At 38.0% G+C, this 21,795-nt stretch overlaps 1 protein-coding gene across 7 annotated transcripts in view; it reads left to right on the top strand.

Moving 5' to 3' along the window:
• Positions 1-21,795, top strand: part of UBE2Q2 (ubiquitin conjugating enzyme E2 Q2) — a 60,668-nt gene that overhangs the window by 14,736 nt on the left and 24,137 nt on the right. For 4 of the 7 annotated variants that reach the window (XM_031668461.1, XM_021940754.2, XM_003901233.4 and 1 more), the window contains exons 3-7: positions 3,897-4,001; positions 12,911-12,970; positions 16,735-16,875; positions 19,523-19,607; positions 21,254-21,314. In XM_031668461.1, the coding sequence (XP_031524321.1) occupies positions 3,897-4,001; positions 12,911-12,970; positions 16,735-16,875; positions 19,523-19,607; positions 21,254-21,314 (452 nt within the window). The remainder of the gene's footprint in view (positions 1-3,896; positions 4,002-12,910; positions 12,971-16,734; positions 16,876-19,522; positions 19,608-21,253; positions 21,315-21,795) is intronic. The other 3 variants (XM_009210669.3, XM_009210670.3, XM_009210671.3) reach the window with 3 other exon arrangements.

The following is a 21,795-nucleotide window of genomic DNA, read 5'->3' as shown; positions in this document are numbered from 1 at the left end:
TAGGCAACACGGTGAAACCCCGTCACTACAAAAAATACAAAAATTAGCAGGGTATAGCTGTACACACTTGTAGTCCCAGCTACTGAGGACGCTGAGGTGGGAGGATCAGTTGAGCTTGGGAGGCAGAGATTGCAGTAAGCCTAGATTGTGCCTCTGAACTCTAGCGTAGGTGACAGAGTGAGACTGTCTCAAAAAAAATATATGTATATGTATGTGTGTGTGTATACATATATGTATATATAAAATACATAATACGTGTATATACCCATATGTGTATATGTGTGTGTGTGTGTGTGTGTGTGTGTGTGTATATATAAAATAAATTTCAGTACAAATCCCAGCAGATTTATTTTTGGAAGTTAACAAAATGACTCTAACGTTTAAGAGTAAATGATAAAAAAAAAAAAAAATAGACTCGTTCAACCAGATGTTCAATAAAATGTTGTGTACTAACCCTGTTCCAGACAGATAAAGGCAATGGAAATTTAGAACCAGAGTCATGCAAATGAGAATTTAGCGTAAGGTGAAGGTAGTATTTTAACTTAATAAGGAAAGGACAGATTATTCTGTAAATAGTCTTAGGAAAACTATTTGAGGAAGTTTGAGTCTCAACTCTGATTTTTGTCAAAATAAGTTATAGTTGGTGTAAACACATCTATTCTTAAGAACAGAAGGCTGGGCGTGATGGCTCATACCTGTAATCCCAGAACTTTGAGAGGCCCAGGCGGGTGGATCAGTTGAGGTCAGGAGTTCAAGACCAGCCTGGCCAACATGGCGAAACCCCATCTCTACTAAAAATACAAAAATTAGCCAGGTGTGGTGGCATGTACCCGTAATCCCAGCTACTTGGGAGGCTGAGGCAGGAGAATTGCTTCAACCTGGGAGGCAGAGGTTGCAGTGAGCCGAGATTGTGCAACTGTACTCCAGCCTGGGCAACAGAGCAAGACTCTGTCTCCAAAAAACAATATTTTAAGAGTTAAGGCTGAGGCTTAGCACAGTGGTTCATGCCTGTAATCCCAGCACTTTGGAAGGCCGAGGTGGGAGGATTGCTTGAGCCCAGGAGTTTGAGATCAGCCTGGGCAACATAGCAAGACCCTCTTTCTCTTTCTCTCTCTCTCTCTCTCTCCATACACACACACACACACACACACACACACACACAGACACACACACACACGAGTTAAGGTTTGTATGGAGAGCCATGAAGGTAAGAGGTAAAAATTAAAAGCTAGGTGGACACATGTTTACATCCCCAGCAAGGGGGTTGATGGGAAAGTATGGTAGACATAGTTCTGTTACTGCTACCTCCTTTTAGGAAGTTGCTTCAGAAGATCTAAAGATAATGGTTTTATAATAGCAAAAATGAGTTACTTTTCAGTGTCTAAAATATTAAGTAAACATGTTCATAAGGTTAAATGAAATAGGATATAACATTGGGCCTAGTTTTTTAAAAAGTGAATATATTTACATGAAGGAGAAAACAACTCACCTCCCACTCTTACAGCCTCTGCCAGTTTATCATAGCCTAGTTTCTTAAGAGAATAAGCTGCATGTCTTCACCTTTTTTCACTGAAGTTATTATAATCTGGATTGTACCTTCATTGTTGCACTAAAATTTATCTCCTAGTTGCCAAAACTAGTGGCACCTCTCTTAGTCCCCAAATTGACCCCTCTGCAATATTTTGATACTGTTGATTGTTCCCTTGTTGAAACATTCCTCCATTCTTAATGTCCACCAATAAAGAGTTGGTTAAATAAAAATTACAGTGTATAGTTTTACAATAGAATATTCTGTTGTAGGCAAAAAAAAAAAAAACAAAAAAAAAACCAGTCAGTCTTTCCATAAGAGCATATGCAAAGTTCTAAGATACATTAAGTGAAAAAGCAAGGCATAAAATATTGTGTATAATTGGCCCCTTTAGTATACAATGTGAAACAATCTATATGCTTGTTTATACTTTTTACTTTCCTGGTGGGTACAGGAAACTTAATAGTAGAACACAATTTAAAAAATACTGGCTTCTGTGTCAGGCTCTGTGATAATTGTGATAATCTAATGGAACTTTCATCGGGTTACTGTCTTGTTTTGATCTTATCACCCTGCCTTGGTCTCCTCCGATCTCTTCTTCCTTGGCCTACTTCTTTCTTCTCATTCTGTGCTTTCTCCGAGTAATCTTTTACTCCCATTACTTTAGTCATGACCTCTGTTCTAGGGATTCCTAAATCTGTATTTATCTCCAGCTTCAAACCCATATATCTGTCTGTATATCATATGTTAGGGAATCTCACTTGGAGTGCCATGGGTGTTCAAAATGATGACATTTAAATTTGCATTTACCCACCTCCTAGCACTCTATCAGCCCCGTGTTTTTCCTCGATAATTCTCCTTGTGATTGTGAGTGGGGAAAAAATGAAATAATCCAACTAGTCCCCTATGCCTAAACCTGGGAACTGTTGTAGTGTTCTTTTATATACTACCGTTCTCTGACCTCCCCCCGCCAAACTAGTAATTTTCTAAGATCTGACCTTCTGAATGTCTCTTACAATTTTCTCTGTGATCTCAGTTTCTTCCTCCCATCCCTCAAATGCTTTTTTGGTGTGTGGGGGAAGGGAGGAAAATTGAAATTCCTGGAAAATGTACTACCCTGTCTTTCTTGTTGCTTGGTATGACTCCACTACCCTGCTGCCTCACTCCCCAGCACTCCTGGAGCTCCTCACGTGCCAGAGGTCAGAGTGTCTAGGTCTGTGTCCAGATCGCCTTGCGTCATCTTCATTATGCACTTAGCACACAATAGAGCATATTGGGTGGAATCCACACTGGAGCTTGATTTCCTTTTAAGCATGAAGATTTTTGTTGGATCCTAATTTACCATTCAACCTTCCTCATTTCCATTTGCTCCATTGTCCACTTTGGGAAGGCTTATTCTTTGCTTCGTTAACCCATTCTAATCCTGTGTCGTCTTTCTTTGTCCTTTGTAAACCTGCTTCTTTCTCTTCATCTCTTTTCTTGGTCAGAGCCACCTAGGAAACTGTTCCCGACTAAGTGAAGTGAGTTGCCTTATTAGATCCCATTTGAGTCACCTTATACATTGAAAAACATTTTAAACAATGAAAACCATACTTGTACACATAATTTACCTTGCTTATTTGTTTAAAGCAAATATGCTTACAAAACAATCTGGACTTAAACATGGAAATTTACAGTTATTCTTTGCAGTTTTCCTAGTGAATTATTGTTATTTTTTAGACAGACACTTAAGAACCTACTAAGTATCAAGTGTTTTATAGGTTTCATTAATCTTGACCATTCTGGGAAAGTTTTCACTTCTTTGTTTTACAGATGGGGCAGACTCATACTCAGGTAATTAGATACGATATCCAAGGTCATCTATCAGATTGCCAGGCTCTGTCTACTAGATCACATTTGCTTCTGTACTTTTAAATGAATATGTCTAGAATATATAATTTTATAATCCATCTGTAACAGCACTGCCTGTGTGTGTCTGGGTTATTTTTTCTGTTTTTTTTTTTTAATTTTTATTTTTTTTGGTAGCCTCATTAATGCATTAATGTTCTCTTGTCTGAAGTTGTAAGTTTCTCAGAAAACAGGTTAGCAGTGAGAAACTGGACAATGTCTGGAACTTCCTTCTTCTGCCCTTATTGTTGTCATTCTGCTAGGTATCAGTTGTAGTGATTATACCCCAAGCCACAGTAACTTTCTTATACTAGAGGATCCTGAAAATATTTTAAAGACTACTTTTTAAATCTGTAAGCTGCAGTTGAGCAGTAACAAACTTTTTCATTTCCTACTGGATTGATTACAGTAGTCATAACATTATTGATGTCTTCTAAGGGCTCTTTAACATAATGCTTATTTACTGAAATGTGTTTTGTAGCTTCGTCAGCAATTGAAGTGGTTGATATGTGAACTCTGCAGATTATATAACGTTCCTAAGCACCTGGATGTTGAGATGCTAGATCAACCACTACCCACGGGTCAGGTAAAGTAAAAATTCTCTAGCGTTCAAGAGCTAAAATAAATTGTCTCAAGCAAAAGTCAAACTAGGATGATTTTTCTTTTTGTTATTCAACTTGTTTAGAAGTTAGTTTCTTTTTTGTTCCTATTGAATTGTTTTGTTTGTTCTGTTTTAGGTACTAAAAATAAACTTTACATTCTTTGGAGCTGCTGGTATTTACTATACAGGCAAATAGTTGCCCTTCTCCCTACCACCACCTTTTTGTTAATATTGCTGGTTTCCCTAAATGCTCTTGCTTCTTTCATTGTTTGTCTTTGGTTATTCAATTTCCTTCACCTGGAAATGTCATCTCCTTACGTCTGTCTATGCTTTTTAAGAACTAACCCAAATGTTATCTCCTGCAAGCAACAGAAATTTCCACTAGTTCATGACCACTACTAACTTCATTCTGAATTTACCTATTTAGGCATCAGTTATTTATTTTTTTACTATAATACATGATAATTAGCTCTTATACCACCCACTTACCACTCACCTCCCTTTCCTCAAATATTATCTTTAGTCATGTAAGTAATCACTAATTATCATTAGGACTTTGTAGAGTAAAGCCAAGTTTTCTAGAATATTTAGGATAGGATATTTCCTTTCTTGGTGCAGCTTTTAGTTTTGCAGTATCTTCCTCATAATAGTAATTTTTAATTTAAAAAATTATGTTGTAGCCCCTTCTGTGAGGTTTCCCTTTCTTCTGAAGCCTTTGGCTCCTCTTGCCCGTCTTGGCAGGTTTTTCTTTGGGTTGGCTGTGCAGATGCCATCTTGAGGTTTTTCTCATCTGCTCTCCTGCAGTAGATCCATTGTTTCTTGGATCTCATGCCATCTTTCGTGGCTTACCCTTTCTCATTTTGCCTGACTAGGTAAAACCCTAAGAAAGCATGGAGCAGTACGTTTTCTGAGCTGTAGCTTCTGAAAAAATACTGTCCAGTGTTTGGGTTTTGGAGCCAGACCGAGATAGGTTTGAATCTTGGTTCTGCTACTTATTGGCTGTATGCCCTTGGGCTGATTCCCTAATTGCTCTGTGCATCAATTTTGAATTGGCAAAATGGGAGAACCAGTAATAGTATTAGTACCTATGTTTTTGGGGAACTATGAGGATTAAATGAGTTGGTACAAGTAAACCATTTAGAACAGTGCCTGGTGCATAGCACATCCCCATCAATGTTCACTTCTGTTATATTCTACCCTCCCTCATACTTGATTGATAGTTTGGTTGATTATATATTTCTGGGTTGAAGATAATTTTACCTTAGAATTTCAAAGTCTGTGCTGTTGTCTTCTAACCAGTCGTGGTGGTGAAGCCTCATGCCATTCTGAGTTTCAGTCATTTATGTATGGCTTTCTCTCTGGAAGCTTTTAGGAGTTTGTCTTTTCCTTGGTGTGCTGAAACAGCACAACATTATACTTAGTGTGGGTCTTTTTTCACTCACTGTACTGAGTACACCAAATGGATAGGCTTATGGATAGGCTCTTTCAAATTTGGAACCTTGAATCTTCTCATATTTTTGTTGTTAACTTTCTCCTTTCCATTTTATTTGTTCATTTTGAAATGTCTGTTAATGGGATTTTAGACCTCTTGTCTTGAGTCTTGTATCTCATATTATTTCTGAATTATTTTTCTTTAATTTTAAAATCTAGAATATTTTTCTTTCAACTTTTGGAAATTTTATTTGGACAGTCATAACTTTAAGTCTTATTTATTATTGCTTAACCAATTATCCCAAAACTTAATAGCATAAAACAACAAATTTGCCTGTCACTATTGTATGACTTAACTGGGGCTAGTTGGACAGGTTTTCTGCTGGTCTCATTTGGCACCTCTCACTGTGTGGTTTAGATGGTGACAGGGACTGGTCATCTGGATGCTCAGCTGTAGTGGATTGTCTGAGATGGCTTCTTCGTCCACAGGTCTGCTGCCTGGTGTTTCTTCATCTGGCCTCTCTGCGTAGCATGTCATCCTCTCAGGCCTCTTCGTGTGGCTTCTCATTCTCCAAGAGGATAGTCAGTTCCTATTTTTGGCTTCCAGAAGCACAGAAGTGGAACTGCCAGGTGTTCTTAAGGCTTAGATCTGGAATAGGTCCAATATCATTTCTACCAAATTCTGTAGGTTAAAGTGAGTCTCGGGGCCCACCCAGATTCATTGTGGGATGGGCCCATCCAAGGACGAGCCCTGAGTTCTAGGAACCTTTTCTTCACTGATTATTTTTTATTCATATTCTATTTTTGTTTTATGGATGTAATATATTCATAAGTGTCTTTAAGGAGCTATTTTGATACTTTGACCCTCTCCCTAGCATCTCTTTTTTCTTTTAATACTTTTTTTCTTAGTTTATTTTGGTCTTTTTTTTTTTTTTTAACCTTTCCTCAAGTATGTATTCTATGTTGCTCATCATTTGTAGTCTTTTAATTCCCTTTTTTGTTCATATTTGAGAGAGGTACTAAAAGACTGATTGGGAGCCTGGGTGTGGTGGCTCACACCTATAATCTCGGTGCTTTGGGAGGCCGAGATGGGAGGATCACTTGAGCCCAAGAATTAAGACCAGCCTGGGCAACATATTGAGACCCTATCTTTACAAAAATAAAAAATTAAGTGGGTATGATGGCACCTGCCTATAGTCCCAGCTATTCAAGAGGCTAAGGCAGGAGGATCACTTGAGCCTGTGAGGTTGAGGCTGCAGTGGGCTGTGATCATGCCAGTGTACTCCAGCCAGCCTGGGTGACAGAATGGAACCCTATCTCAAAAAAAAAAAAAAAAAAAAAGACTGAAAGACTGATTGGGAGTTCTTCGTGGCCAAGACTTGTCAACTGATAGCTTTTAGTGGGAATTTAGGCTGATTCCCAATTGTTATTCCCTACCCCTCTATCTTATCTCCTGGTGCAATCATAAATGGTGGCTGGAACTACTCCATTCCTCTGGATATGAAATCTTTGTTTTCTTGCCTGGGGTGGATGTATGTTTGCTTGGGTTCTGCTTAAGGAGATGTGGTAGAACAGTGTTTCAGGGCCTGGAAAATGTATTCTGTATATAGGCTTTTGTTAATCTGTTTACAGTGTTGCCTATCTGTCTCGCTTTCTGGGGTACCTAGTGTCTGAGTCTAGAGCCTCTTCAGGGTGCTGTGAGATAAATTTGCCTCCTTGTTATCGATATCCCCCTAACCTCCACCTTTGTGGGCTTTGCTCCATTAATTAACCATTTTCCATTTACTGTCATTGTCTAGAGGTGAGTTCTCGTCTGCTGGTAACCGCATTCCTTTTTTGTAATTGTGTGTTTATTCTTCACCGTAATTTTAGTGGAGTCTCAGGACAAAGAGCAAATGGGAGAAATATGTGTTCAGTATTCACTTTTCCTTCTGTGTTTTTTTTTTTTTTTTTAATAGAGTCTCTCTGTTGCCCAGGCTAGAGTGTAGTGGCACAATCTCAACTCACTGCAACCTCCGCCTCCTGGGTTCAAGTGATTCTCCTGCCTCTCAGCCTTCTGAGTAGCTGGGATTACAAGCACATGCCACCACAGCCAGCTGATATTTTATAAACATCTATGATCACGTGGCCAGTTTTTTTGTTTTTTGTTTTTTTTTTTCCTGAGTTGGAGTCTCACCTGCCGCCGAGGCTGGAGTACAGTGGCGTGATCTCGCCTCACTGCAGCCTCCGCATCCTGGGTTCAAGCAATTCTCTTGCCTCAGTCTCCCCGGTAGCTGGGATTACAGGTGTGCGCCACCACGCCTGGCTAATTTTTTGTATTTTTTAGTAGAGATGGGGTTTCACTATGTTGGCCAGGCTGGTCTCGAACTCCTGACCTTGTGATCTGCCCGCAGCCTCCCAGAGTGCTGGGATTACAGGCGTGAGCCACTGCCCCTGACCCCTCACTTTTCCTTCTGTAGGACATTTGCAGCTTGTGTTTTTCACTGAATATCACATGGCCTTAATGCATAGAGAGCTAGCTGGTTTTTCATGATTATGCCCACGATTCTATGTAGGAATTTAACTTGTGAATTCCTAATTTTAAATCATCCTTGCATTTCTATAGTAAACACCATTAGAATGGATATGGTAATATTTTATTTTTGGATTTTTACTTCTGTATTAAGCTTATACTTTGTTTCCTTTTAGGCTCTTATTTCAGTATCAAGGGTATGCAGGGCTGACTTTGAAAGCTTTACATCTTTTTTTCTAAGATCTAGGATGTAGATCTAGTTGACACAGTAATTTTCAACTGGAGATTTTTGCCTCCCGTGGGACGTTTGAAAATATCTGGAGCCATTTTTGGTTTTCACAGCTAGTCATGGTAGGGGGTGCTGTTGGCATTTCTTGGGTAGAGAGGATGTCACTAAACATCCTACAACACACGGGAGAACCCTCCACAAAGAATTGTCTGGCCCAATATATCAATATTGCTGAGGTTGAGAAACGGTGGTTTAAATAAAACTCCAATCTGGAGGATGAGTCTTTGACTGTCTTTTTCCTTTTTCTATGTATTGGTCTCCAGATTTTCCTCTTCAGTTTTAGTAACTGTAGATTAAAAAAAAAATGATCGCTTTATGTATACTTCTAAGCTGTTGCATCATATTCACATGTGGCTGTATGCCATTTTCGCTTCAAAAGTTTTCTTTATCTTGATTACTTTTTGAAGGCTCGGCTGTTTTATTATATTAGTCTTGCGAAAGAATCCTCCTTTAGTTTTATTTTTTAAATCTAGTGTTTTCTTTTTCATTTTTTGCTTATGTCTTAATTCCCCTTTTTATTTTGCTTTTTCTGGTTTAGTGGATTAATGTAATTTAAATTGCTTTTTAAACAAACATGTAAGGGTATACATTTTCTTTGGGTACTGTTTGAGTTTATTGCACAAGTTTTAAAATCTATTTTCCAAGTAATTTTATTCCATCATTCATTCACATTGCCATACTATTAAAACTTTTTATTGTGAGAGATAAAATGTATTGAAAATATGTAAAACATAAGCTTAGTGTGACACATAATTAGAGTGAATACTTGGAAACCAACACCTAGCCAGCACCCAGGTGAAGAGAAAGGAACATTGCTCGCACTGTGGAAACCTTCTGCAGGCTTCTTCCCGATCACTGTTCCTCTATACGCTTATCTTTCCTTACGTTTCTCTAGTGTTATCACTCATGTATGCATCCTTGAACAATACAGTGTAGTGTTGCCTATTGTTGAACTTCTGAAAATCATACTATATGTATTATTTCATTTTTGTTGTGCTCAACATTGTGTGTGAAATTTGTTCCTATTTTGTGTAGCTATAGTTATTTTGCATTGCTGTATTTATTCCATTGTTTGAATACACCCTACCATTTATCCCCTTGACTAGATACAGACATGTGGGTTGTTTCCAGTGTTGTTAGGAACAGCGAATGCTGCTGTGATCATTCTTGTCTGTATTTCATTGTACCCCTGTGCCAGCATTTCTCTGGGGTACATACTTAAGGGCATGAGGATCAATTTCTTCTTTTACTCAAGAGTTATCTAGGAAAAAAAACTTTTTAAAAAGCATTTTCAGGTGGCTTTTCAGTTATTTTTAGTGCATCAATATGGTCAGAGAATATGGCCTGTGACCTTTCAGCTGCATTATCAGCAATCGTGTAGATTTCACTATTGGTGTTAATGTTGTCTTTGCTTATTGTTGCTTCTTGTATTATGTCTCCTGCTCCCTGCCCCTCAAGTATATCTCTGAATAATATCCTGTTTTTTTGTTTTGTTTTGTTTTGTTTTTACCTAGAAAGCATTTGCAGGGTTGTGTATGGAGAGCGTCCCTTGAATACTTACTGTCTGTTATCATTTGTTCAACAAATATCTGACTCTGTATAAAGTATTCCACATTGGTGTGGAGAATCTGGAGGTGAACATACACAGACATGCTTCCTGTATTGATGGAGCTAGATATAGAATTCTGAGTTCATAATTGAGTCTATTCCCAGTTGTTTACACTTCTATCTTCTGATATTTGTTACAAATGAAAAGTCTGATGCCTATCTCATTCTTCTTTCTGTATATGTTATTTTTTCTTTCTGGTAGTTGGTATGATTTTCTCTGTAACTGTAAAGTGTGGGGGTTTTACTTTTCAGTATTCCTTTTTTTTTTTTTTTTTTTTGAAAAGGGTCTTGCTCTCTTGCCCAGGCTAGAGTGCAGTGGTGTGATCATGGCTTGCTGCAGCCTCTACCTTCTGGGCACAAGCAGTCCTCCCACCTCAGCCTCCTGAGTAGCTGGGACTACAGGTGTGCTCTGCCACCATGCACGGCTAATTTTTAAAATTTTTTTGTGGAGATGGGTTTTCACCATGTTGTCCAAGCTGGTCTCAAATTCCTGGGCTCAAGTGATCCTCCTGCCTTGGCCTCCCAAAGTGTTACAGGCATGAGCCACTGTGTCAGGCCTTCAGTATTCCTTTGGGGCATTCAGAGCCACTTAATATTCTAAAGTCTTTATTTAGCTCAGCAGCACTTATCTCTTTTCTTTCTTTTTATTCACCTTCATCCTCTGGATGAATGTTAGATCTCTATATCTTTGATGTCCCTGAACTGTTCTCTTACTTACGTCTCTTCTGTTTTTTCCCCCATCTCCTTTTTTTCTCTGTTCTAAGGGAATGTCACTGTTTGGTTTTCTTAATCATAAATGCCTTGTTGGGTCAAGTGCATGGTACTCTGGCCCTTCTACAAGTGGTTTTTTGGGGGTAGGAGAGGGGATCTTATTTTTACTTTGTAGAATTGTGCTTGCATAGTAATCTGTTTATTTTGTGGATGCAGTATCTTCTCAATTACTACTAAAGATCCCAATTAGGTTTTTAAATTCTATTTATTTCCTTCATTAGTAATGCTTCAGATCATTTGTGCTTATTTGACTTGGCACTTTCCTTTCAGATTGCTAATTTTCTTCAGCTCACTGGTGATACATGGTTATCTCTTCATTTATAGATGAGATATACCATTGATCAGTATCCGTTGTTGATCTGAGTGTCTTCAGAATTGTCACTCTTTTCTGCTGTGGCCTCCCCCTCCTGGTTTGCAGACCTGTGCTCTTCCTGTGGCATGAGGATGGGGAGGTGGTGGCTGGTGAGCTTTCTAGCTCTTGAGCTAAAAGGAAGAGGCCGAGTCTGTTAGAAGATTTTGTTGCTGCGTTGAGTTATATTCAAACACTCTGTCTTTTCTCTCTGGTTTTGAGACTCATAGAGGCCATCAAGATAGAGTTCCTATCTAGGAGAGTGATCCTTACCAACTGTAGATGAGACAAGTACAGTAAAGAATGTCTGATTCTTCTGAAAAAAAGTGGTCCCTCCATTATTTGGATTGAATTTGTGACTTTCTCAAGCCCAGCAGTCTGATTCCATCTCCTTTGTATCTTCCAGCATGTCCTTATAGTTTTGGTTCACTAAGGGTATTCTCCTTGTATTTGTTGTTTTTCTGCTGCTGCAGCAGACTTACTCTTTTTTTGTAAAATTCTGTCATTTCAATGGGGTTTTGAAAAGAGGACCAGGCCACATCTTGAAATGAAATTCATCTTAGGACTTCCCAAGCTTAACTCACTTTTTGTTTTGATTAAATTATTTCCCCTTTTTGAGGTGGTGGGAGCTCAGCTTTCTCATTTTAAAATGAAGGATAGTAACTGGGCTGATGGTGACAGACCCGGATGCATGTGATAATCACCTCAGAGAACTTTTGAAAAACAGATTCTCTGGGTCAGCTTTGAAATTGGCATTTCAAAAATGCTCTTTCAATCACTGATGCAACCAAACTCTTTGGGACTTTTAGGCTAGGTATATAGTCTTTAGATACCCAGAATAGTTTGACTTGGAATATAACAATTTAGGGAAATGAAAAAGGGGAGAATTACATTTTGGAAGCTGCTTGCTTCCATTTTCCATTTAGTTTTTAGAAGACAATGTCTAAAGAGATGCAGATTTAAAGGAAATACAAATTAATTCTGCATAGGTATGTTTATCTACATGGAATTCTCCAGCTGACTAATCCAGAAGAGTTCTAATACCCTCTGTGATCATGGGTTTGTTTTTCTTGAGAATTATTCCATCAGAGTATCTAATAACAGATGCTTAGATACTGCTGAGACCTTTGTTGGTCTTACTTGATCTCTGGATCCTAGTTTCTTGATCTTTTACATATTCTGTGTTCTAACCTGAACTGGCCTTCATGGTTAAAGATGCATGTATAAATAGTGTCCTGGCCAGGAAGCTTATCTTTTGAACTTTGCCAAAAATGAATATGAAAGCCCTTCCTAAAACCCCATCAAATTCATTTCTGAACTTGATAAATTGTAAATTGTGTAAATTGATAAGTTGTGTCTTGTAGAGAAGTATTTTGTAGTAAAATGTTTTTAAAAAGAAAATTTGCTTTTTAGTGAGGTGGTCATTTCATAATTCTTAGTTTTGTGAAATGTCTATCAATAACACATCTGACCTTTCAAAATGTAAGACAATTGAATTTATGTAATAATTCAGGCTTTCCAAAGTTAAAAAGGTAGCTATTTTAAGGAATCGGTAGTTTGGGAGATTTTATTTTAAATAAGCCATTGATCTTAGGCACACAGCTGTACAATAAAATGTTTTCTTATTTTAAATTAGATTATGTTTTAACATTTTTTTCTGTTTTGCTTTGTATTTGATTGCTTTTCTTTATTCCTGAGGCATCCATTAAGTTGAATTGTTCAAACTTGTTTCATTTTTAAAAGCTGATAACTTATTTGTTAGTCAAAGCTGGATTTAAAGATAAACATTTTAATTTTAATAAACTGTCTGCTAGTGGGATTGCAGTGACAGTTGGTTGAGAGTTTGTCCCTAAAGCTATGGCACCAGTCTTTAATGTACTCAGCCTGTGCATATTTGTTCTGTGTAGCCGTGGCAGATTCATTCTTTGTTTCAGAATGGGACAACAGAAGAAGTGACTTCAGAAGAAGAGGAAGAAGAAGAAGAGATGGCTGAAGTAGGTATTTTATATAAAATAAGAGTTCATAAATGTCTTCATTTTTGAACATTTGAGTAATTCTTAAATCTTTTTTATAGACTGCTATTAATGTGGAATAATTGAAAGCACATTGTATTTGGAATGGAATATAATTTCCCAACTCTGGCTTTACCTTTAATGATACGCCTTTGAGGAAATTTATCTGAATTCTTTGGATTTGATTTCTTGGAAAACAAAAGCTCTTAACATTTAGCACTAAAATTATATTTATATTTAATATTGATCACTACTTAATCTGTATTTGGTTATATTTAGGAAGAGGAACTACTGAGTTTATAAAACTTCGTTTGCATAAAAGGAGAATTTGAGAACATTTTAGGGACTACTCACCAGAAGTAGTGAAACTGTCTCTCATTGAAAAATCATCAATGAATTTTGTCTTAATCTGGTTTACACTATTTTAACAGAATACTGGAGACTGGGTAATTTATAAAGAACAGACATTTATTTTCTCACTGCTCTGAAGTCTGGGAGGTCCAAGATCAAGATACCAACATTTGGTGTCTGAGGACCTTCTTGTTGCATCCTCTCACATGGTAGAAGGCAGAAGGGCAGGAGAGCAAGCTAGTCCAGTGTGTGAAGCCTCATTTGTAAGGGCCTTAATCCCATTAAGGAGGAAGAAGCCCTCTTGGCTTAATCACCTCTTAAAAGTCCTACCTCTTAATATCACATTGGCCAACACCTGAATTTTGGAGGGAGCACATTTAAATCATAGCAAATTTAGTAGAGCTCATTCCAAAGACATTGAGCTTAGGCCAGTTGTCAGTCATGGATATAATTTTAGATGTTTTCAAGCTCTGAAACTTGAATTTAAAATCAAACTTCAGAACAAAGATCTTTGTTTCTGCGTTGACCAAATAGAAGATATATGGATTCCATGATCTTGATTTAAAAAAAAAAAAATTTTTTTTTTTTTCTGTTTTGGGTCTTATAATCAATGTATGCTTTTGTTTTCTTAATTTGGAAATTTTTAATCTAAAATATACTTTTAGAATGCTTCAGAACTAATGAAGCAGTGTTGCAGACTTGTTTTGGTTTTTTGAGACAGGGTCTCACTGTGGCGCAGGCTGGAGTGCAGTAGTGTGATCGTGGCTCACTGCAACCTTGAACTCCTGGACTCAAGCAATCCTCCCACCTCAGCCTTCTGAGTAGCTGGGAGTACAGGCATGTGCCCCATGCCCAGCTTTTTAAACATTTTTTATTGTAGAGATTGGGTCTCATTCTTTTGTCCAGGCTCATCTCGTGAACTCCAGACCTCAAGTGATCCACCACCTTGGCCTCCCAAAGTGTTGGGATTATAGACGTGTGCCACTGTTCCTGGGTATAGGCTTGTTTTATGAGTCTGGGAGTAAAATACTCTTAAAATTGTCCAGTTAGAATAAGAATTTGTTTTAATGTTTTTATGCAGTTTAGCTTAGGTGGAATAAACTGCATGAAAACGTTAAACCTTTTCTGTGGGTCCAGTATACCATGAAGCAGCCATTGTACTAAAGTTCATGAACTTTTTTTTTTTCCCTTCACAAGCTAATAAACAAGGGGCTGCAACATTGAGGGAAAACTAGAAAGGAAGGAGAATGGACTTTGGAGATGTCAGATTAGGACAGTTGGAAAGAAGATATTCTAGGCTCCTAAAATAATACAGGAAGAGGCTCAGAACAACCTTGGACATAGTGTGTTTGGGTTCATTGGATACCTTTCTTTTGAGAAGGAGTGTTGATGTGTTGAAGTCATGAAAAAACAAGATTGGCTAGAAAAGGCAAATGGTTAAAAGTCTTGAATTCGAGACAGGTGTGTTTCTATTTGGTGTGATTTTTGATAGGAAGGCCTTAAGCACGGAATAGTGTGCTGAGGATATTTTAGAAAGAGAATGTTGAATTCTGTTTGGGATGTGCTGATTAATACTCAGGGAAAGAAGTTTTGTGGATGGGAACATGACTGAGGTTGAAGGTATAGGAGGAATATAGGCTAAAGGCATTTGTGAGAATTGTGAGAAAAACGTGTAGGATGGAAGATTGGTGCTGAAAGGTGCACACAGGGAGAAGGGAGCTCCATGAAGTATGGAGTCATGGGCAGAGTTTGAGTGAGAACAGAACATTAATAGGGCTTGAAGAGATGGCATTCCAAAAAGAAGGCTGTGGAGGTGAAGGCTGCAGTGAGCCGAGATCTTGTCACTGCACTCCAGCCGGGCCAACAGAGTGAGACTCCATCTCAAAAAATTAAAAAAAAAAAAAAACCAAAAAGGAGGCCTATTGAATGGATAGAAGGTAGTCATTAACCTGGTCTAGAAGTCAGTGAATTAGCCTGCTTGGGAAAGAAAAAAGTCGAGATGAGTATAAACTACTCCTTTAGAGATTTTGGCAATTGAAGTAGAGAAGTAAGGTAATTGCAAAAAGTTAGGATTTAAATTCTGCATAGATTTATATATGTGTAAGAACAAATAGTATGGGAAAGGAGGGAGCAGAATGATGTGAATAAAGATACTGGTCTAGGGGTATTCAAATTCTTTTTTTTTTTTCTTTTTTTTTTTTTTGAGATAGTCTTGCTCTGTCACCCAGGCTGGAGTACAGTGGCATGATCATAGCTCACTGCAGCCTCAAACTCCTGGGCCCACATGGATCCTCCTATCTCAGCCTCCTGAGGACCTGAGATAAAATTCTTTTTCTAACTTTTTTTCTAGTTATAAACGTCAATAGATGCTTACTACATAAAACTTGGAAATTGGCCGGGCGCGGTGGCTCAAGCCTGTAATCCCAGCACTTTGGGAGGCCGAGACGGGCGGATCACGAGGTTAGGAGATCGAGACCATCCTGGTTAATATGGTGAAACCCCGTCTCTACTAAAAAGTACAAAAAAACTAGCCTGGCAAGGTGGCGGGCGCCTGTAGTCCCAGCTACTTGGGAGGCTGAGGCAGGAGAATGGCGTGAACCCGGGAGGCGGAGCTTGTAGTGAGCTGAGATCTGGCCACTGCACTCCAGCCTGGGCGATAGAGCAAAACTCCGTCTCAAAAAAAAAAAAAAAAAAAAAAAAAAAAACTTGGAAATTAGGGGAAGGCATTAAATGTCTCCAGAGATAACTAAAATTAACTGAAATTAATATTTCAATATAAGTTCTTCTGGTCTTCCTTTTTCTGTGCTTATTTCAGCATAATTGAAATTCTTTCTTTTTTGTGTTCTGTTTTTCATTTTAAAGTTTTTCGATACAGGAGAAATTATGCTATGTTAGTATTTCAGTGGCCTCTTAATATTTTGCTATTTTTGCACATGCAGATTTTGTGTTTGTTTTTGTGGTTGCAAGGTTGAAATAGGTGTCTTTGTGCCTAAATTAGTGTTTACAGTTTAAACTAGTTTCTTAGGATACAATTCTAGAAGTTGAGTTTCTGGAACAAACCAGGAACACTTTGGGTTCTTGACACCTGCTGCTAAACTGTTTTAAAGGTTCCTCTTAATAGGAGATTTAGAAGATGGCTTATTTGGTAATAGTTATGATTTTGTAAAGCTTTTAAATCTGCTTTACCCAGAGTCTAGCTTTTAAATAAAATATAGGATATAAAAGGTGGGAGCCTCTTGAATGGAATGGGGGGGGCTTTTTCTCTCTCCCCATAGAATAGCTATATTTTGTTTCTTGTCCCTCATTAAGTCAAGAGTAATTTAACGTTATTTTGGCATAAGAAATTGCTGAAGAAAAATAGCTTGAATAAGCTAACATTTTTCTTCTTTTTGCAGGATATAGAAGACTTAGATCACTATGAGATGAAGGAAGAAGAGCCTATTAGTGGGAAAAAGTCAGAGGATGAAGGAATTGAAAAAGAAAATTTGGCAATATTAGAGAAAATTAGGAAGACTCAAAGGCAAGACCATTTAAATGTAAGTGTGTGTAGATATGTAGAACCTGGACTTTTGTGGTTAAATAATTATAGTTAATACCAGGCAATTCATTAACATGCCCACCTCAGCTGCCCTCCTCCTCCATTCCTGCCTTAGTGGTGGACTCAGTCATACGTTTTTAAAAACAGGGTCTTGCTCTGTCACCTAGGCTAGAGTGCAGTGGCACATAGTTCAGTGTAGCCTTGATCTTTCAGGCTCCAGTAATCCTCCTGCCTCAGCCTCCCAGGTAGCTTGGACTATAGGCATGTGCCACCGTGCCAGGCTAGTTTTTTTTTTAATTTTTAGTAGCGATAAGGTCTCTCTGTGTTGCCCAGGCAGGTCTTGAACACCTGAGTTCAAACGATCCTCACATGTCAGCCTCCCAAAGTACTGGGATTGCAGGCAAGAGCCACCGTGCCTAGCCTTAGTCATATGTTTTGTTGCTGTAGATTACATTTCTTATCTATGGATAGCCACTTTTTACCCTGTTCATCTGCTCTTCACATCCTGGAACCACCTGCTGATCCCTGTACGTGCCCCTTTCCGGCCTGTTTATGCTGTTTTCTCTGCTTACCTTCCTCCCATGGGATCTGTATATTCAAATTCATTGTCTCCTACAAAATATAATTCAAGTTCTTTCTCCTTGGTGAAGGAGACTTTGGTCTGTCCTACTCTGACCCAACCAAAAGTAATTTTTCTCTTTTGACTTAACATCTTTTTTTTTTTTTAAATGAAGTCACGCTCTGTCTCCTGGCTGGAGTGTGGTGGCATAATCTCAGCTCACTGCAGCTTCCACCTCCCAGGTTCAAGCAATTCTTCTGTCTCACCCTCCCGTGCAGCTGGGATTATAGGTGTGCACCGCCACACCTGGCTAATTTTTGTATTTTTAGTAGAGACAGGGTTTCCTCATGTTGGCCAGGCTGGTCTTGAACTCCCAACTTCAAGTGATTCACCTGCTTGGGCCTTCCAAAGTGCTGGGATTACAGGTGTGAGCCACCGGGCCCGGCCACAACTTAATATCTCTTTTGCACGAAGCAGCAGGATGTGAAAAGAACACTGAGTTTGGTGACAAACACACCTTTTATGGTTTCACTTTCCTCAACTCTAAAATACGGCTAGATAGTACATACCTTTTGGATGATTGCTATCAAAAATAAATGAAAATGATGTGTATATATATAAAATGTTCAGAGTAGGGAAACATCAAATGATTGAACACTTACTACTTCCTGCCTTATATTAGAGCTGTTGACCAACTCCATGAAATCTGTGTAGCAGTTAGTTTGTCTTGGGCACAGGTTCCCGAAAACAGGGAATGAATTGTTAGGTAAGTAGATGCCAAATGTTGAAAACAGGTAGATTACTCTCCCTCCTTCAATCTTATTTCTATATTAATCTAATTTATAATTTTTAGTAGAGCAAAGAAGTTTAGTCAGGCCCCAATATCTTGATTACTTAAAAAACAAAGTTTGTGTCATTTGAATTAATGATAACTGTACTTTGTGTCTTGTGATCAATTCCAGTTTGAGTTATAGTCAAAACAACTATAAATTATTGAACACCTTTGCATGACCGATACTATGCCAAGTACTTTATACTTCATATATCTTCACATTTAGTCTTCATAGCCACCATGTGAATTAGGTACTCTTCATATTTTAGAGATAGGAAAAACTTCTCTTATTTTGTAGATATGAAATGAGCTAGGAAACTTGCTTTTTTCCTCCCCTTCAAAGTATAGTGCAATGTTTAAAATCTTTAATTTCACGTGACCAAAAAATAGTTCCGTTTATATTTAGTCTTACGATAAGATATTGATGTGTTTTCATCTTTAGAGATGTCCCTGCTCTGAAAAACTAAAACCAGTCGCATGTAGACACACGTTTCTCAGTGTCTTAATGTGCGAACTAGACCATCTGTGTAATATTCTTGCTTGTAGTCTTATGACTTAACATCTTTTTTTTTTTTTTTATGAAGTCACTTTTTTTAATGAATGGAGCTGTATTTTAGTTAATAATGTGTCACCTTGAGTGTCTTATAGTAATTGCTGGGGTTTGGAATAGACTCATACTGAATTCTATACTATTGTGGAATCCATGGTGGTCTGGACATGTTGACTAGACTTTTTCACACGATAAGAAATAGGAAATGAACCAGACTTGTGCCTAGTTTTATATCCTCTTGAAACTTCATAATGCTTCATTTAATGGTACTTTTTTTACTTCTTAAAATGTTGAGGTTGGGTGCAGTGGCTCATGCCTGTAATCCCAGCACTTTGGGAGGCCAAGGCAGGCAGATCACAAGGTCAAGAGATTGAGACCATCCTGGCCAACATGGTGAAATCCCGTCTCCACCAAAAAAAAAAAAAACAAAAAAACCCCCCAAAATTAGCTGGACGTGGTGGTGCGCACCTGTAGTCTCAGCTACTTGGGAGGCTGAGGTAGAAGAATTGCTTGAACTGGGAGGCGGAGGTTGCAGTTGCGCCACTGCACTCCAGCCTGGGCGACAGGGCGAGACCCCATCTCCAAAAAAAAAAAAAAGTTGAACGGTGATCCATTTTTGCTGTAATCTTTTAGATCAGGTTGAAATATCTTAAATCTTTACTTAGCTCAGCAGACCCTGGTAAACAGTGGCTTTTGTGTTTCAGGGTGCAGTGTCTGGGTCAGTGCAAGCTTCAGATAGACTTATGAAAGAGCTCAGGGACATATACAGATCACAGAGTTATAAAACAGGTAAGGATCTCTGGATCCCTGCTCTCCTTATGGTTCTTCTGCTCTTTTCTATTGTCAGATTATAAATGTCATTTCTTAAAACTGGACAGAAATGGAAATGTTTACTAGCTTTATTTTAGGAATGTGAAACTCAAATGCAATCAAGTTCCAAAAGATGTAAGAGTAAAATAGGATGAGTTTACTTGTTTTTCGGATTTTTAAAAAATGTTTTTATAAGTCCATTGGAATTTTGTCCTCTTCTTGAAAAGAGTGAACTCTTACATGTATTTTTATCTTCTGGCGAAAGCATGAGCAATATTGCTTGGAAAGTAAATAAGAGTAATACATTTCATTGTACAGAGAATGATTGCCAAGTTGATTTCTATGATTCCGCCCCCCCATTTTTGAAAGCAAGATAATCGGTAGAGATAGTTATTACCTTTAAAATATGTAGGTTTTTAAAGTTTTTATTTCATTGTTTGACTTGAGTATTCTTACTCATTATGACTTGAATGTTATGGAATCTGTCGTAACTAGAGGTAAAATTCTCATATTGTTACAGATTCTAATAGTATTAAATAATGAGCCAAACTTTAATTTGAAAAGATAGCATTGGTTGGGTGCAGTGGCTCACACCTGTAATTCCTGCACTTTGGGAGGCCAAGGTGGTCAGATCACCTGAAGTTAGGAGTTCGAGACCAGCCTGGCCAACATGGCGAAGCCCTATCTCTACTAAAAATAAAAAATTAGCCGGGCGTGGTGGCGGGCACCTGTGATCCCAGCTGCTCAGTAGGCTGAGGCAGGAGAATCGCTTGAACCCAGGAGGTGGAGGCTGCAGTGAGCCAAGATTGTACCACTGCACTCCAGCCTGGGTGGCAAGAGTGAGACTGTCAAAAAAAAAAAAAAAAAAAAAAAAAAGCATTATGACCCATTCAAGAATTCTTAGTATGAACAAATCAAAATTAATTAGAACTTGCTTAAAAAAATAAAAACAAGGAAAAACCCTTGCTTTGTAGTGTGCAGGATAAGCCAAACTTGTTTCTGACTTACTAGAATTGTGGGTGTCCTTACAGTTTTTTGTGTAAGAAGTCTAAAAGTTTGTAGAAACCTAATAAAGCACAAACATTTGAATACTGGTTTTATTTTTAAATGTTAAGTAATCGTTTGTTTCAGCATTGTTTATATAGGAAAAAAACCAGATATTGGGTGGAATTTGTTAAAGCATATCCATAAAATAAACTACTGCAAAGTCATTAAAAAGATTGTGAATAGATTTAGGTATACTAACTTGGAAAAATGTCCCTGAAAGTTGAAGAGACATTATAAAACAACATACGTAGAAGGATTCCGTCTTTGTAGAAATGTATGTTCATGGAAGAAAAGTCTTAAGTACCTATGATTTTGCATAATCTTTTTTTTCAGTCAGACTAAATGGTAAGCAGTTTTTCAACTCATTAAAGAATCTTCTCAATTGATGGCTGTAATGATCTGTTAAGGGCATAAGATACTCAGCTGCAGTGGTGTAATATTTACTATATAGCTTAGTCGTTCCATGTTTTAAGAGAAAAATTCCTAGCTTTTGTTGACTATTCAGTTTATACATTTATACTATAGTAATAGTTATATGATCAAATGAAGAGTAGCTAACATGCTCTGTATCTTAACAGGGATTTATTCAGTGGAACTCATAAATGACAGTTTATATGACTGGCATGTTAAACTGCAGAAGTAAGTGACTTTTTAATGCTAACCCACCCTTCACAATGGTAGATTATCACAGTGGAGGTTATTTTCCTTCTAACTTGATACCTTTATACTATGACTTGTACTTAGAACTTTAGACCTTGTTTCTATAGAAATAGTTCTTAGATTGTTTAAATGAGCTGTTTCTGAGGCTTAATAAAAAAGTGAGAAAGAGGAAGGACAGAAAGGAAGGACCAGCTGTGGGATAAAGTGTTTTATGGAGTTAGAGCAGGGGAACTTAGAAACAAAAGTATATTTAATAACTTCATGAGACTGTGATAACCAGTTTATATTTGAAATATATACAGCACTTTGGGAGATTGAGGTGAGAGGATCTCTTGAGCCCAGGAGTTTGAGACCTGCCTGGGCAACATAGCAAGACTTCATCTCTACAAAAAAAAAAAAACATTAGCCAGGCATGGTGGAGTGCACTTGTAGTCTCAGCTACTGGGGGTGGTAGGAGGCT

This window comes from Papio anubis, chromosome 7 (assembly GCF_008728515.1).
Source record: "Papio anubis isolate 15944 chromosome 7, Panubis1.0, whole genome shotgun sequence".
Classification (NCBI taxonomy): domain Eukaryota; kingdom Metazoa; phylum Chordata; class Mammalia; order Primates; family Cercopithecidae; genus Papio; species Papio anubis.
This window is presented reverse-complemented; position numbering and strand designations above follow the sequence as displayed.